At 48.5% G+C, this 12,493-nt stretch overlaps 4 protein-coding genes across 4 annotated transcripts; 2 read left to right on the top strand and 2 right to left on the bottom strand.

Annotated features, from left to right (window-relative positions):
• Positions 1-126: 126 nt before the first annotated feature.
• N7455_004787 (nucleobindin SSP120) lies at positions 127-796 on the top strand (the record flags this gene model as incomplete). Its single annotated transcript, XM_040956301.1, has 2 exons — positions 127-250; positions 312-796. 2 exons carry the CDS (start codon positions 127-129, stop codon positions 794-796), a joined length of 609 nt encoding a protein of 202 aa, XP_040813357.1.
• Positions 797-1,154: 358 nt separating this feature from the next.
• On the bottom strand, positions 1,155-3,012 carry N7455_004786 (phosphoinositide binding protein ATG18). The gene is made up of 5 exons (XM_040956204.2): positions 2,756-3,012; positions 2,535-2,689; positions 2,312-2,471; positions 1,367-2,237; positions 1,155-1,303 (listed from the first exon to the last, which is right to left on the bottom strand). Exons 1-5 carry the CDS (start codon positions 2,805-2,807, stop codon positions 1,258-1,260), a joined length of 1,284 nt encoding a protein of 427 aa, XP_040813267.2. The 5' UTR covers positions 2,808-3,012; the 3' UTR covers positions 1,155-1,257.
• A 3,505-nt stretch (positions 3,013-6,517) lies between these two features.
• pps1 (tyrosine/serine/threonine protein phosphatase PPS1) lies at positions 6,518-8,835 on the top strand (the record flags this gene model as incomplete). The annotated part of the gene is made up of 6 exons (XM_040956216.2): positions 6,518-7,259; positions 7,319-7,405; positions 7,459-8,352; positions 8,410-8,530; positions 8,588-8,644; positions 8,709-8,835. 6 exons carry the CDS (start codon positions 6,518-6,520, stop codon positions 8,833-8,835), a joined length of 2,028 nt encoding a protein of 675 aa, XP_040813300.2.
• A 1,062-nt stretch (positions 8,836-9,897) lies between these two features.
• On the bottom strand, positions 9,898-12,351 carry N7455_004784 (mismatch repair ATPase MLH1; the record flags this gene model as incomplete). Its single annotated transcript, XM_065604885.1, has 4 exons — positions 9,898-11,649; positions 11,687-11,953; positions 12,001-12,180; positions 12,250-12,351. The coding sequence occupies 4 exons, from the start codon at positions 12,349-12,351 to the stop codon at positions 9,898-9,900; spliced, it is 2,301 nt and encodes a 766-aa protein (XP_065461785.1).
• Positions 12,352-12,493: the final 142 nt, after the last annotated feature.

The following is a 12,493-nucleotide window of genomic DNA, read 5'->3' as shown; positions in this document are numbered from 1 at the left end:
GATCGGTGCAAACATTGCAAACGAGCTAAGACCCCATATCTCCTGGACACCATTGAACGTCCAAGAGCTGGAAGTCTATCTGCTGTTTTTGTTTTCTTGAACGAATCTCTTTTGTTACGATATACAATGGTCACTAAACTGTTCGGTTTCGCTGCCGGGCTACTTGCGTTGAGCGGACTTGCCAACGCCCATGGCTCGCATTCAAATGACGAAGCTCCCTCAGATGATTGGGCCACGAGACACATGATAGGTAAGACACGGCGGTGATGCTTCAATGGAGAAGTTGACGTTGCTAAATTTGTAATATCTAGAGGAACACCATATTGGATCCTTTGACCCGACCTCATTCTTCATCCTGCACGACTACGATTCCTCAGGGACATGGACACAAGACGAAGTCCGCAAGACATACGGCCTCAACGACGAATCAAATGCCGCTGTCAGTGAAGACAAGAAGCAAGATGCCGTCCGCGCAGTATTTGAGCTCTTCGACACAGGAAACACTGGGTTTATTGACCGGGAAGACTGGCTGGCAGGACTCGCTGCGGGTAAACGGCTGCCCGATCTCGGTTACGGCCCTGGACACCATGGTGACCTTGAGTATGAGTATGAGATCCATCACTTTGAGAAGTACCACGGCGATGATACTACGGAGGAGGACTTGACCCACCCCGAGGATATTGAGCATTTCCGCAAGCATGACGAGGAGGAGGATGCTGCTATTGCCCTCGAAAAGCTGGAGCAGATCCAAGTTGTCGTTGACAATATTCCTCAGAAGTTCCGCCGGAATTTTTAGACTATTGAACTCACAGTTGCAATGCTTTTTTCTATGTACATACGCGCTTACACATATCGGGTTTCGGTAATTTGAGCCTCGTGGTTCATCTAACACATCCCCCCTCTAGCCTGCGATATTTTAGGATCGTCCTGCATATAATGCTTCCAATAGGAAATTCATGAGAAGCTAAAGCAGCTATTCAAGAGGAAGCAGTGGATATAACGATAAATAGCCAGCCATGAAATGAAGCAGACCCGCCAATACACCATGTACGAAATGAGAACTGATAACTAAAACGCCGGGGGATAGTATTGAGACGCTAAAAGCTCAAAAGGAGAGGGGTGATTCATGGCAAAAGGCGGCAGTCAGGGCCAATGCCGAACACGGAAACAATGGAAAAGAGGCCTTGGGAAAACAAGGAATTGCTAAGAGCATAGTTATCCCTTTATACTTTGATTTGTCTTCCATGAGTTTGGATCTCAGTACTCCGCGGTGTAGCCCAGCCTATCGGTTGAATCAACAACTCTGTGGCATAAGTGTCAGCATTGAACTTAGCCGGTCTAGCTTGAAAAGGGTTTTCAAACTTACGAGTATTGTTTCGTCAAAGTCCCTTCTCCGCCCTTCGATAGATCGATATTGAACACGTAGAAGTTGCCATCACTAGTGACAACCATGACTTGAGGAGTGTTGCTACTCATGGCAACCACGCTCCTCAACGGGCCGGGGCCTGCGTTCCCGCCAGGGCCGGGGTTCGACCGCGGCAATTTGATCCAAGCAAAGTCACGCGCTGGCTCCCACATCTCACTGACTCCCTTGGGAAGATATCCCCCCATTCTGGCGGCAACTGCACCGCCGACATTTTGAGAGGTCCGGCGAAGGATCCCCATCAAAGTGCCGTTGTGTTTCCGCAAGGAAGAATCTGAGCCAGCATCGCCGCCCGTCTCGTCCTCCTCGGGTGAATATCCATAGGTATTTGGCGGAGATCCATGGTCCCGACCTGGAGGAGAATGCGACGAAGATCCATCTGACGATGGTCCTTGCTGTGCCAACTTGAAGATGTGGACGGTATCAGTGGATGAAGAGACACATAAGAGTGTGGATGTGGTGTTGAAAGACATGCTGTAGATTCGTGACGGCATGGAGCCACGTCGGAACTGGTACAGCTTGTGGCCATCTGGAACTGAGAAAATGCGGATGATGGTTCCTTTATCTGAGGCAGTAGCAAGTAAAGTCCCATCGCTATTCAGCGCAATGAGTGCCAGGGGAGAGCGATGGGCTTCGATGACGTTGATAGCTTCTAGCTTTACGGCATCAAATATTAGAACATCCCCGGTCGTAGGAGACACATGTGTTGTTCCAGGGGGCGCATGCGCTGGTGTGTTTGCACCTGCAGGGGCTTTTTGCGGAAGAGGGTATGCCATGTAACAATTCTCTGAAGATGGCGCAAGGGCACATATTGCTGTTGATTTGTCAGAACTGGGCATAAAACTGCTTGAAAAGAAGAAAAGAAAAACAGGCGCAAGAGCTCTGTACCGTTAGGGTTTGGTGAAGTATCGATGGTGGATAGAAGCTTCATGGTCTGGATATCATAAAGATATATCTGATCCTCTAGGACAATAACAAGTCGCTTGCGGTTCAGTTTCACGGCGAGAACTGTTGTTGGAAATGTCAATTCACATATTGTGCATTGTCTCTATTCCAAATATTAGTTCAGCATATGCATAAAGTGTGAATCCAAATGATTTGAAATAGGTACCTTGGTGTTTTGAATCTGCAAGCGTCTGGGTGATAAGATAAGGGCTACAAGAGAGGTTGAGAATAGCATCTCAATGACAGCAATATTCCCCTCTTTAGCTTCATAGCTCTTGGCAAAGGGTTCAGTTGTGAAGATCTGAAACCCCTTAGATGTTGCTATCAATGCGGTCAGTGGATGTCCAACGATAAAACAGAAAGAAACAGTCCCAGCGAGAGACTCACCCACAGCCAGGTAGCTATAGTCCTGGTTAAATGTCACGAAATTCATGGCCATTTTTGGAAAGGTTCAGGGTTGTAAATGAAATCAATGAGATTGATACAAGGCAACTCTCGGAGGTCGGAGATACCCCGCTTAGGGCGAGATTGAGAGGGAGCCGAACCAGCAACTCTTTGGCTGTCACTGGCCACTGCGTAACATGTCTTGGACTTAGAACAAAGCGATATGCTTCAGAGGCGAGGATGTGGAGAAGAAAGGATATGATATCCGCGAAGTCTTTGGTCGTCGCAAGCGAGAGGTTTGCGCTTGGGCCACACCTTGATTACCCACCGCCTACGGATTTCTCTTATCAACAATCGCCTGTTCGTTTTCCTCTACTTCACTCTCTACCTAGGTAGCTGGTTTTGGCGAGTTTTCACGCAAGGATTGATTAGGATGATAATAAGGGGTATATCATTCTCATGAAGCTTTGAGAGTTGCTTGAGGTGTGTGTACTTTGGCTGACTCCTTGCTTCTATAAGTATCCTCACCTCCCCAACATAAATGACGTAGGAGATCGTCTACTATGATCTTAAGCCCCACCCATTTTGTTGTTTTGTCAACTCAAAGCAATAGCTGTCTATCATAAATTCTGCACACGAGTTGCACATATGTGCTATAGCAGAAATATTACAGCAACTAGGGCAAATCCCATCGGGTGGACTCTCCCCAAGCTCAATACATATCCTAGGTGTGGTAAGTCGGCCATGGGGGATATATAAATGGTGATTGAAACCCTATAATGAGATAGGCCTTTGTCGTATTGGGATTCCTCGGTGTGTGGTAACTGGCTGCCCAATGAAGAAATAAAGAAGCTTGATAACGTTAATTTTGGTTAACACATGTGAGGTACTTCCGCCAGTTTAACTGGATAATGCAGTCACAGCCAGTCAGTCATATCAGTCACAAAGTGAGTCCATAGCTCACCGGCCACATTGCTCACACAGAAAGTGTCACCAAAGCCCAATATTTCAACACCCGCAGCCTAGTGCCTGGGGAAATGTAAGGATCGGCCGAGTTGCCTGGGCATATATAGATCAAATTTGCCGAGCGTCACGAATGGGGACTGGACAGTTCTCGAAATTTTCAATCTAGACCCGTGTGCCGAACTTGGAAGGAATACCTCGCAAGCGCGAGGAAAACAAGGTACGGCAGCTACCCGCCTCACACGACAGAGTCCCTTGCGTATGGACCACTGAAACAACCCTCATTAGGTCGTTGTTCATGCCCAATTGAGGAAACAGATATCTTGAAGAAATTATGCTTTCAGCCGCCAAATTTCCCTGAACAGGCCAATACTACATGTATGTCCAAGTTATCAAACACATGAAGAATGTCCATGGATGGTTCAGGCCACAGCCAATATGCATAAATCCCTGTCCAGACCCAGACTCGATCACCATGTGGCTCCACTATGTGAAATGAACCCGCCAGTTGGGTAGCAAACAGCCATGTAAGCTAGATATCCTAACTGGGCCTGTGACAGGCAACGTGCTGTGTCAAATCCAAGACAAGGAACAGCCTATTTCGTTTCCACCCGATGCTGTGCAGTTCCTGCACGTTCCGACTGGCGTGCGGAGTATCCGTATACCCGAATGCCGGCGCCGACTTGATCGCGTCTCCCCCAGGCACACACCAGTAATATCCATGCCATCCCGCTGGTTATACAGGGCGTGCTCCTTGTTTATACCCAGTGGCAAGTAGAATTTGTGGACACAGTCTTTACCAACCTGACTCAATGATGTATATATCCAGTCATGATGTCTAGGATAGCGGAGATCTGCGGACCTGGTGGGAATCAAGGTAAGATCTGCAGAAAGTTGCCCGATCGTTCAAGTCAGCGTTCCGCCTGACACAGCCCACTTTTGTCTGACTGTTGGCTTGGGAATTGCAGGAGATGGGCCAATGAGGGTTGACACGGAAGGGTTCTCCCGAGGTACAGTGTGGTTGAAATGTCAAGCGATACCGAGGGAAAAGATAAGACGACCAAATTCCTGTCGTGCCACCTTAAATCTTCGTGACCTGGGTATACCTGCCTACATATAGAGACATAGGCTTGTGGTTAGGCACTGGCGTGATGGTGTTAGGCGCCGGATTCTAACTCTTGGGCATCTGCATTAAGACATGATTATCACAAGATCAATTGTGCTACTTCGGGACTAGCTGTTGACGGGATTAGGCATCTGTTTACTATTGGGCATGTTACTATATCCAACGTTTTGATGTCCCCCCCCCCCCCCACCTCGAGTGGATCGCAGTGGCGATCCGGGGTTAGTCCCAACCCTGTACAGGATACATTGAATATGTACTTTTATGCGATGTCTCGAAGCGGGAGTATGTGGATTGATTTGGTTTTTTTTTTTTTTTTTTTTTTTTCATTGCTGAAACAAACATAAGTTTCAGAGTGTTGAAAATCGAGATTTGTTAGTGATATATATATATATCTTACCTACGGAGTACCTAGGTAGATTTCATCGGTACGGGAAATACCTTCCTGACCTATCAAACCAAAACTAAGATAGGTAGACGTTATGAGATATCCTCCACCCGTGGATTCCCTTTCTTGATTGATAAATTGACTTTTTATGTTTCCATGGACACGAAATGGCTCGACCTCTGGCTGGCAGGACCTTCTCATCCAATGTGGATCCTGATACACTCTCGAGCGGGGTGATAAAGTTCTTTGTTCCCCCGAATTACTGGGATTTGAGGCATCAACCAAGGAGAATTGGACAATGGCCTCAGTAAAGCCCCTCCCCAGACGCACAGACAACTGAAACTGGGCCGAGAACGATATCAGGGAATCTCGTCGTCATCGGTGCCTGCCCTATTGAATGATTGGCCACATCAAATATTATCTGCCCGTGGTCGCGTTTTTTTTTATAGGCCCAGTAGGCTTTTAGGGGAAGATAAACCCGATAGGAAAGTGGCCAGAATCCCTGTCCTTAAGGGGGGAAATGCCATTCAGAATGTGTATGTAAAAATCATACATCAAATTATACAATAGGCGGATAATATCCAGACCCGCGGTGGAGCGTGTGGATACAAGATAGAATTAGGGGGGGGGGGGCACCATCGTGGGGACCATGACGATGATAGTAAGTGATGATGATGAGACGATATATCAGTACAAAGTAAACTGCCAGTAAAATGCTATACATGTAATGTTACCAAATGTATAAACAATAGAATTCAACTTGGGTACATAATGTACAATGTACATGTACACTCGTTGTCAGATCTTGTCCCACATTATCTTCCCCCCCTCCTTCAATTGCTCTCCACTTCACTTCTCTTTTCTCTCCTTGTCATTCTACCTTTGATGCATTTGTTTTATCTTAATCTCTCCCTCCTAACTTGACTTTATCTTTTCATTCTTCACCCCTTGCCTTATCTCTGGTATTGTATAACCCCCCCCCCTCCCCCTTTGGACTTCGGATCCTCCCTATTTACTTTCTATGCTTCGCAACTGTTCCAAGTTCATTACACTGGCCCACTCTTGTGACGCGCTTAATGAAATTCTGCTAACAACTGCCGCATAGTTGTACTGGCGATCACTCGCGAGTCAGATTGCCATTGCTTTCGGCACTCTTCACCACATCTCGACTACAAAGGATGTAATAGTCTTGTGATTCTACTCTCAAAAGTGTCGCAATTGCAAGTGACATTACCATTTTCATCTCATCTCAATATTACACCCACCTTTCAACCAACGCGTCTTAGCCGTCATGGCCACTGTGCTAGTTCAGCAGCAGGCGCTGCACCACACGACCCCTCCTCCCTCTCCTATTCCCTCAGCCTTGACTGTACCCCGACGATCAAGTCCTATCCCGAACAGACATATTCCAGTATGCCCCACCGGCCCTATGCCAACATCCCAGCCTACCTCCGTGTCCCAGCCCAGCGAGCAGCCTTCCTCGCTATTGTCTCCTCCAGATGAGAAGATGCGCATTGGACGACCGTCATCCCCCGCCGTGTATGCTATCGACGGAGCCAAATTGGCAGCTGCAATCGCCCATCAAGCATCGCAACCTTTACCCGACGCATCTTTGATGTTTCCTTGGCTCCATGGACTGCATCGAGACAACCATTTGCAGTTAGGGTTCTTTTCAAGTCGCAAGCGCCATGCTCGTCACACTCCAAAATGCTGGCGAGGCCTCACGGTGGTAAAGCTTGGAGATGACTTGAGCAAGTCACGCATCAAGGGCGCAGTAAGCGCCCATGAGGTGCTGGCACCTTCGTCCCACTTCTTGATGGCCGATCCTCCCGAGGGGTTCTCCGTCCGCAATTTCCAAATACAAACTGCCAAGCTGGCTGCGATGTCGGATATTGTTATTTATGCTGAAGATGATGATAGTCATAGCGGACTTGTTGAGCTAGCCAATCAGTTTGCCAAGGCGCAGCGGCTATGGCGAACGAAAATGGATCCCCTGGAGGAGCGACCGACATACAACACCTTCATTCTTGCCGGTTCGTTATTCTACCTTATTCCCCGCATTCATGGACCGTCAATTGATATACTTCCCCAGATAAATTTTCCAATATTGCGGAGAAACACCCAGAGATCATTGCCATCGATGCAAACGGTCACCCGACAGGCCAAACTATGGATTTCGGTAACTTCAAACGAACCTTGGCACGCTCAAAATTTATGCTAACAAATTGATAGTCCAATGGGAGCGACTGGAAATGTCAACGATGTCCCGGGCGTCCGAGATTTCGTCCAATGTTTGGCTCGGGTGTACCCCGGACTACTTCCATACTGGAACTCTTGAGTCACCAAAGGAAGAGGGCTATGACCTGTTGATCGAAACATGCGATATGGCCAACATCCCTGGTCCACGGTTCCTCGCCATGCTCGACAAACAGATAGAGAGTGGTCCACAGCGCTTGGAGTTCCCTTCATCGGGATCTCTTGTGCTTCCATCGGGGAACACTCGAGAGGTTGAGGACATTGTCAACACCATCAGATGGATCTACTATCTCGCACACCCAGAAACTTCATCGGAAGAGCTCGAAACTGACGGAGACGTCGCAATGACGAAATCGAGTGGGAAACCCCGCAAGATTCTCATCCACTGTGCGGACGGTTACACCGAGAGCTCGCTGTTGGCAGTGGCGTACTTTATGTTTGCAGAAGGCGTGCCTGCCCATGAAGCTTGGCTCCGGATGCATTGCGATAAGAAACGCAACTTCTTTGCCTATCCGACAGACGTGGCTTTCCTATCCCACATTCAAGGACGCCTCTTGCAGGAAAGTCCCGCGACTCAGTCGACGGATCTCTCGGAAATCGGAGATCCCCATTGGTTTCACAACATGGACGGCTCCTTCCCCAGCCGTGTCCTGCCATATCTATATCTAGGCAACCTGAATCACGCGAACAACCCGGAACTTTTGTGGGAGCTCGGGATCAAGCGTGTGCTTAGTATTGGCGAGCCTGTAAATTGGACAGATACGGACCGCGCCAACTGGGGACCTGATAATTTGATGTACATCGACAATGTCCAAGACAATGGCATTGATCCTTTGTGTCAGGAGTACGGTCGTTGTTTGGAGTTCATCGGTAAGTCCTCCGAATTTGTTACTTCATCGTGGTTTCCATCTGCTAATTTATGTATAGAACAAGGAAAGCGCCACGGCACGGCCACATTGGTTCATTGTCGAGTCGGTGTTTCTAGATCCGCAAGTATTTGTATCGCTGAAGTCATGGCGTCCAAAAATCTCTCTTTCCCGCGTGCATAGTAAGTTGATTTTCAGTCTGGTCGTTTAGCTGGGCCGACGATGCTAATTCATGATAGCTGCTTTGTCCGCGCAAGGCGACTCAACGTCATCATCCAACCTCATCTTCGCTTTGTGTAAGTCTTTGTTTTCTTCTACCCCCACACTCAATAAGGAAAATTTGCTAACATTTTCCCACAGCTATGAGCTTCTCCAATGGGAGGAGCATCAGATGAAAAAGCGAGGCCAGCCCATCAAGCGAGAGCTTGAATGGGACACTGTTGCGCGTGAGATAGCTCTGCTCAACAAACCCTATTCGAGGAACTAAGAGTAGCCTCGGGCTTTGAGCCCGACCCAAATCCACACGATCAGGATTAGAAGGACGGCTCACTGGATATTACGAAATGGCCATTCCCGCTGCAAGCACACGCTACACCATTTCACATCACTTCTCTACCGACTGCCTGCGGGTCAACATTTAGGTTCACACTGCGCCGAACACCAAACCTATTTTCTTCTTAATTCGTGTTTCTCTCGCTTCATCCATGCAAGATACTACACACTACGATACAATGACTTTACACGATTTCTACGAACAAGGGATGATATCTTGGGCGCTCGGCGTTCTGAAGACCTCAGGGCATGGGAAATATTGGGGAAATATTGCATTCGCCATCCACGATGCAATGACTTTCTGCTGTCTCTGTTTGATCCGATAATCTGTTTCTTCTCAGCCAGCTCATCTTGTTGATTTTACCTCTTGATTTCGCCCTATTCTGTCTTTCTGTTTTCGATTTTCAATTTTCAGCTTTTGTTCTTTTGTTGCTGTTTCATTCAGCAACCCAGGATTTGCACTGTTATTTCAGCCCACATCATTTATCAGCATTTTCTCATGATACACCTCACCCTGTCCAGGGGTTATGTCTTCATGCCACGCTGCAAGTTTGAACTGGAGCTTTCGAGAAGATACTTATTTCTCAACATGCATATCCATTTGACTTGTTATTCTTTTGCAGTCTTGTTTTTATCTTTCTGTCGCGGCTCTTTTCTCTTCTCTCAGTCCCTTCCCTCTATAAGGATTTGGGTTATGTTTTATCTAGGGTTGGCGCGGATATGGCGTTGTTACAAGCTCGGCGATCAAAGGCGTCTCCGCTGATCTTTTTAATGTTATTCGTCTCATTTGAGCTTCGCACATTTTCGATTCGATTAAAGATCCCTTGTAATATTTACGTGAATATCGACCCAAGCGTGGAATCCGGAAACGAACCAGATCTCGGATCACCAATGCATGCCTTTAAAAGTCCCCGCCGAAAAGCAGACAGATCTTCATTCATTATTCATAAATATCACTCGGTATAATACAACTGTATGATCTTACGATACCCTCAACTCAACAGCGCTCAAACACCCGATACAGCCCCTTCAAATCTGCAACCTCAACCACACCCCGCAGCAATCGTGACGTGGCAACCAGCCGTGCGCGCAGAGCCGGGAAAACAGCATACTCCAACATGCGAACCATCTGCGCACGACGGGCCCTAACAAAAGCATCTTCGTCCTCGACCCCAGAGTCATCGGCTACAACCGGACCCTGCGTAGCCGACTCCCCCGACGCATCCTGAGCAGCCTGCGAAAGAACCGGCAGTTGCTCAGGCGTGTAAAAAGTAGCCAATTCACGCAAAAACGTACGGAAACAACCCTCCTCACTATTCCAGTCCACATAAGGCCCAAGCCTCAGTAGGAAACGAGGCAGTTTCGCCAGCGCCGGCAGATACCCCTTCAACAACAGCGGGATGGCAAGCAAGTCTCCGTCGGGGCTGATCTGCAGCGAAAAGTACTCATTCAGCATCTCGCGACGCTCAACGAGCGTGCGTGCTATCATCTCCGGTGCATTGGCGAAGATAGAATCCGCTTCTTCCCCGCTGGAGTCGGAGTGCTCTTGCCGTTCTGATTCTGCGGCGATTTTCAGTAGATCTACCAACTTCGGCGCTGGCTCGAGTCGGATTACCCCGAAGTTGCCGAAGTCGGTTAGGCCGACTTGGTAGAAGAATTCGTGGCAGGCCAGTCCGTAGTCGATTAGGTATAGTTTCACGCCTGATTGAATTGCTGCAAGTCGGCGTCGTTCGTCGACTAGTCCGACGTAGGTGTGCGATGCGAACATCTCTGTTAGTGTGTTGTGCATTTCGGAGCGGACGGAGGCGCGGAGGTTCTTGATGGATGAGAGGGCGATCTTTAGGGGTTGGCGATCGGTTGTTTCGTATTCAAGGCCGTTGTCTAGGATTGATTTTGTTGGGGGTTCGGTTTCTGTGGGGGCGTCTGGGTTAGATGGGTCGCGAGGTGAAGCTGTGGCCGGGCCTAGCATTGCTGTGATTTTGCGGACTTTGGAATCGGTTCGGATGAGGTTGTTTTCGTAGGGTTTCTTTGTCGTTGCGGGTGTTTTGGGTGTTGCTCCGGCTTTTGTTGCCTCTCCTGTTCGCTCGTGGGCTGGAGTGCCTTGATCGTGTTGTAGGGACTCGATGGTCTGTACGCCAGGTAGGAGACTTTGTGTTAGGAATGTGCGACTCGAGTCCACCTCAGCCAGCTTGGATCGGATTTCAGTGCAAACAAGCTCGATGATCTCGTCTTCATTTAAGAAATTCACTTCACGCTTTGTTGGGTGTACATTGACGTCGACGCGGCTAGGCTCGATCTCGAGATCAAGATAGACGAAAGGGTGGCCGCCCTTGGGCAAAAAGGCAGAGTAAGTCTGTTCAACTGCACGCTTAACAGCAGTTGACTCCACTGCGCGGTGGTTAATGAATAGAAGAAGCACTGTCTTCTTGACATGATAGTTGGCGTTGGTAGCGAACCCGGATGCGCGAAATCCGAGCTTTGTATCTTCCGTTTTGAATTCAACAACCTCGTTCGCCACGGCACTGCCGTGAATCTGGCGGATCCGGTCGACAGTATTTGCGCTGACTGGAGTCGAGATGCTCACGCCGGAGTCTCCGTGTTTGCGGCATGAGAAAGCGACCCCTGAGCAATGCACTGCGTACCGGCCGACGACATCGAGAATTTTGGCATATTCTTCGCTTGCCGAACGGAAAGCTCTCCGTCGAGTGGGGACATTGTAGAAGAGATCCTCGACCTTGGGCTTTGTTAACTTGAAAGCATGCCGTATGATCATGTGTTTAACTTACGGTGATTTGAGTTCCTCCTCGGCCAGCCGTTGCCTTGGGTGCAGAACTCTGGCCTGGCTTTGCCGGTATCAACTTGCCATCTCCGTAATGTGCTCGCCAGGCGCAGCTAGATCCAGCAGTTTTCGTCGTAACCGTCAGATGTGCGATGTGACTGATACTAGCTAGAGCTTCACCGCGGAATCCGTATGTTCCAATGGAGGTTAGGTCCTCAAACTCTTTGAGCTTAGATGTAGTAAACCTCTCGCAGAGGATAGGGAGATCATCTCGCTAGATAGTGTCAGAGACGGCTGCTGTAATATCAAAAAATAACTTACATCAATACCATGGCCATTATCAGTAATCTGGAGAAGCTTCAGGCCACCTTCCTTGATCAGGACTTCAATTGACGTGGAGCCAGCATCGACGGCGTTTTCGATGAGCTCCTTCAGTGCGTGCATTGGAGCCACGATAATCTCTCCAGCAGCAATTTTATTTACGACATCGGGATCCAAGGCCTGTATGTAATTTAGTTTTGGTTCTATGTGATAGTATACGACGGGATTCATGTGCACGCGTTACCTTACCTTGATTTTCTTTGGTTTAGGGGGTTCCAGAGGCTCATCTTCCTCTGCTGCGCGCTTGGTGCCGCGTTGATCGATAGGCTCAATATTCATATCCTCTTCCATCATGATTTTCAGATATCTGGAAGGTGCTCGGTGAAGAAATGGATCGCAAAGTGCGCGTAGTTGGAGAAAAGGCGAAGACCCCCCGATAAGGCGATAAGAGAACCCAGGCGTCATTGTTTGTGGAGATCATTTGCTCCGTTGC

Source organism: Penicillium solitum, assembly GCF_028829755.1.
Source record: "Penicillium solitum strain IBT 25940 chromosome Unknown utg000003l_segment0_segment0, whole genome shotgun sequence".
NCBI classification, from domain to species: domain Eukaryota; kingdom Fungi; phylum Ascomycota; class Eurotiomycetes; order Eurotiales; family Aspergillaceae; genus Penicillium; species Penicillium solitum.
This window is presented reverse-complemented; position numbering and strand designations above follow the sequence as displayed.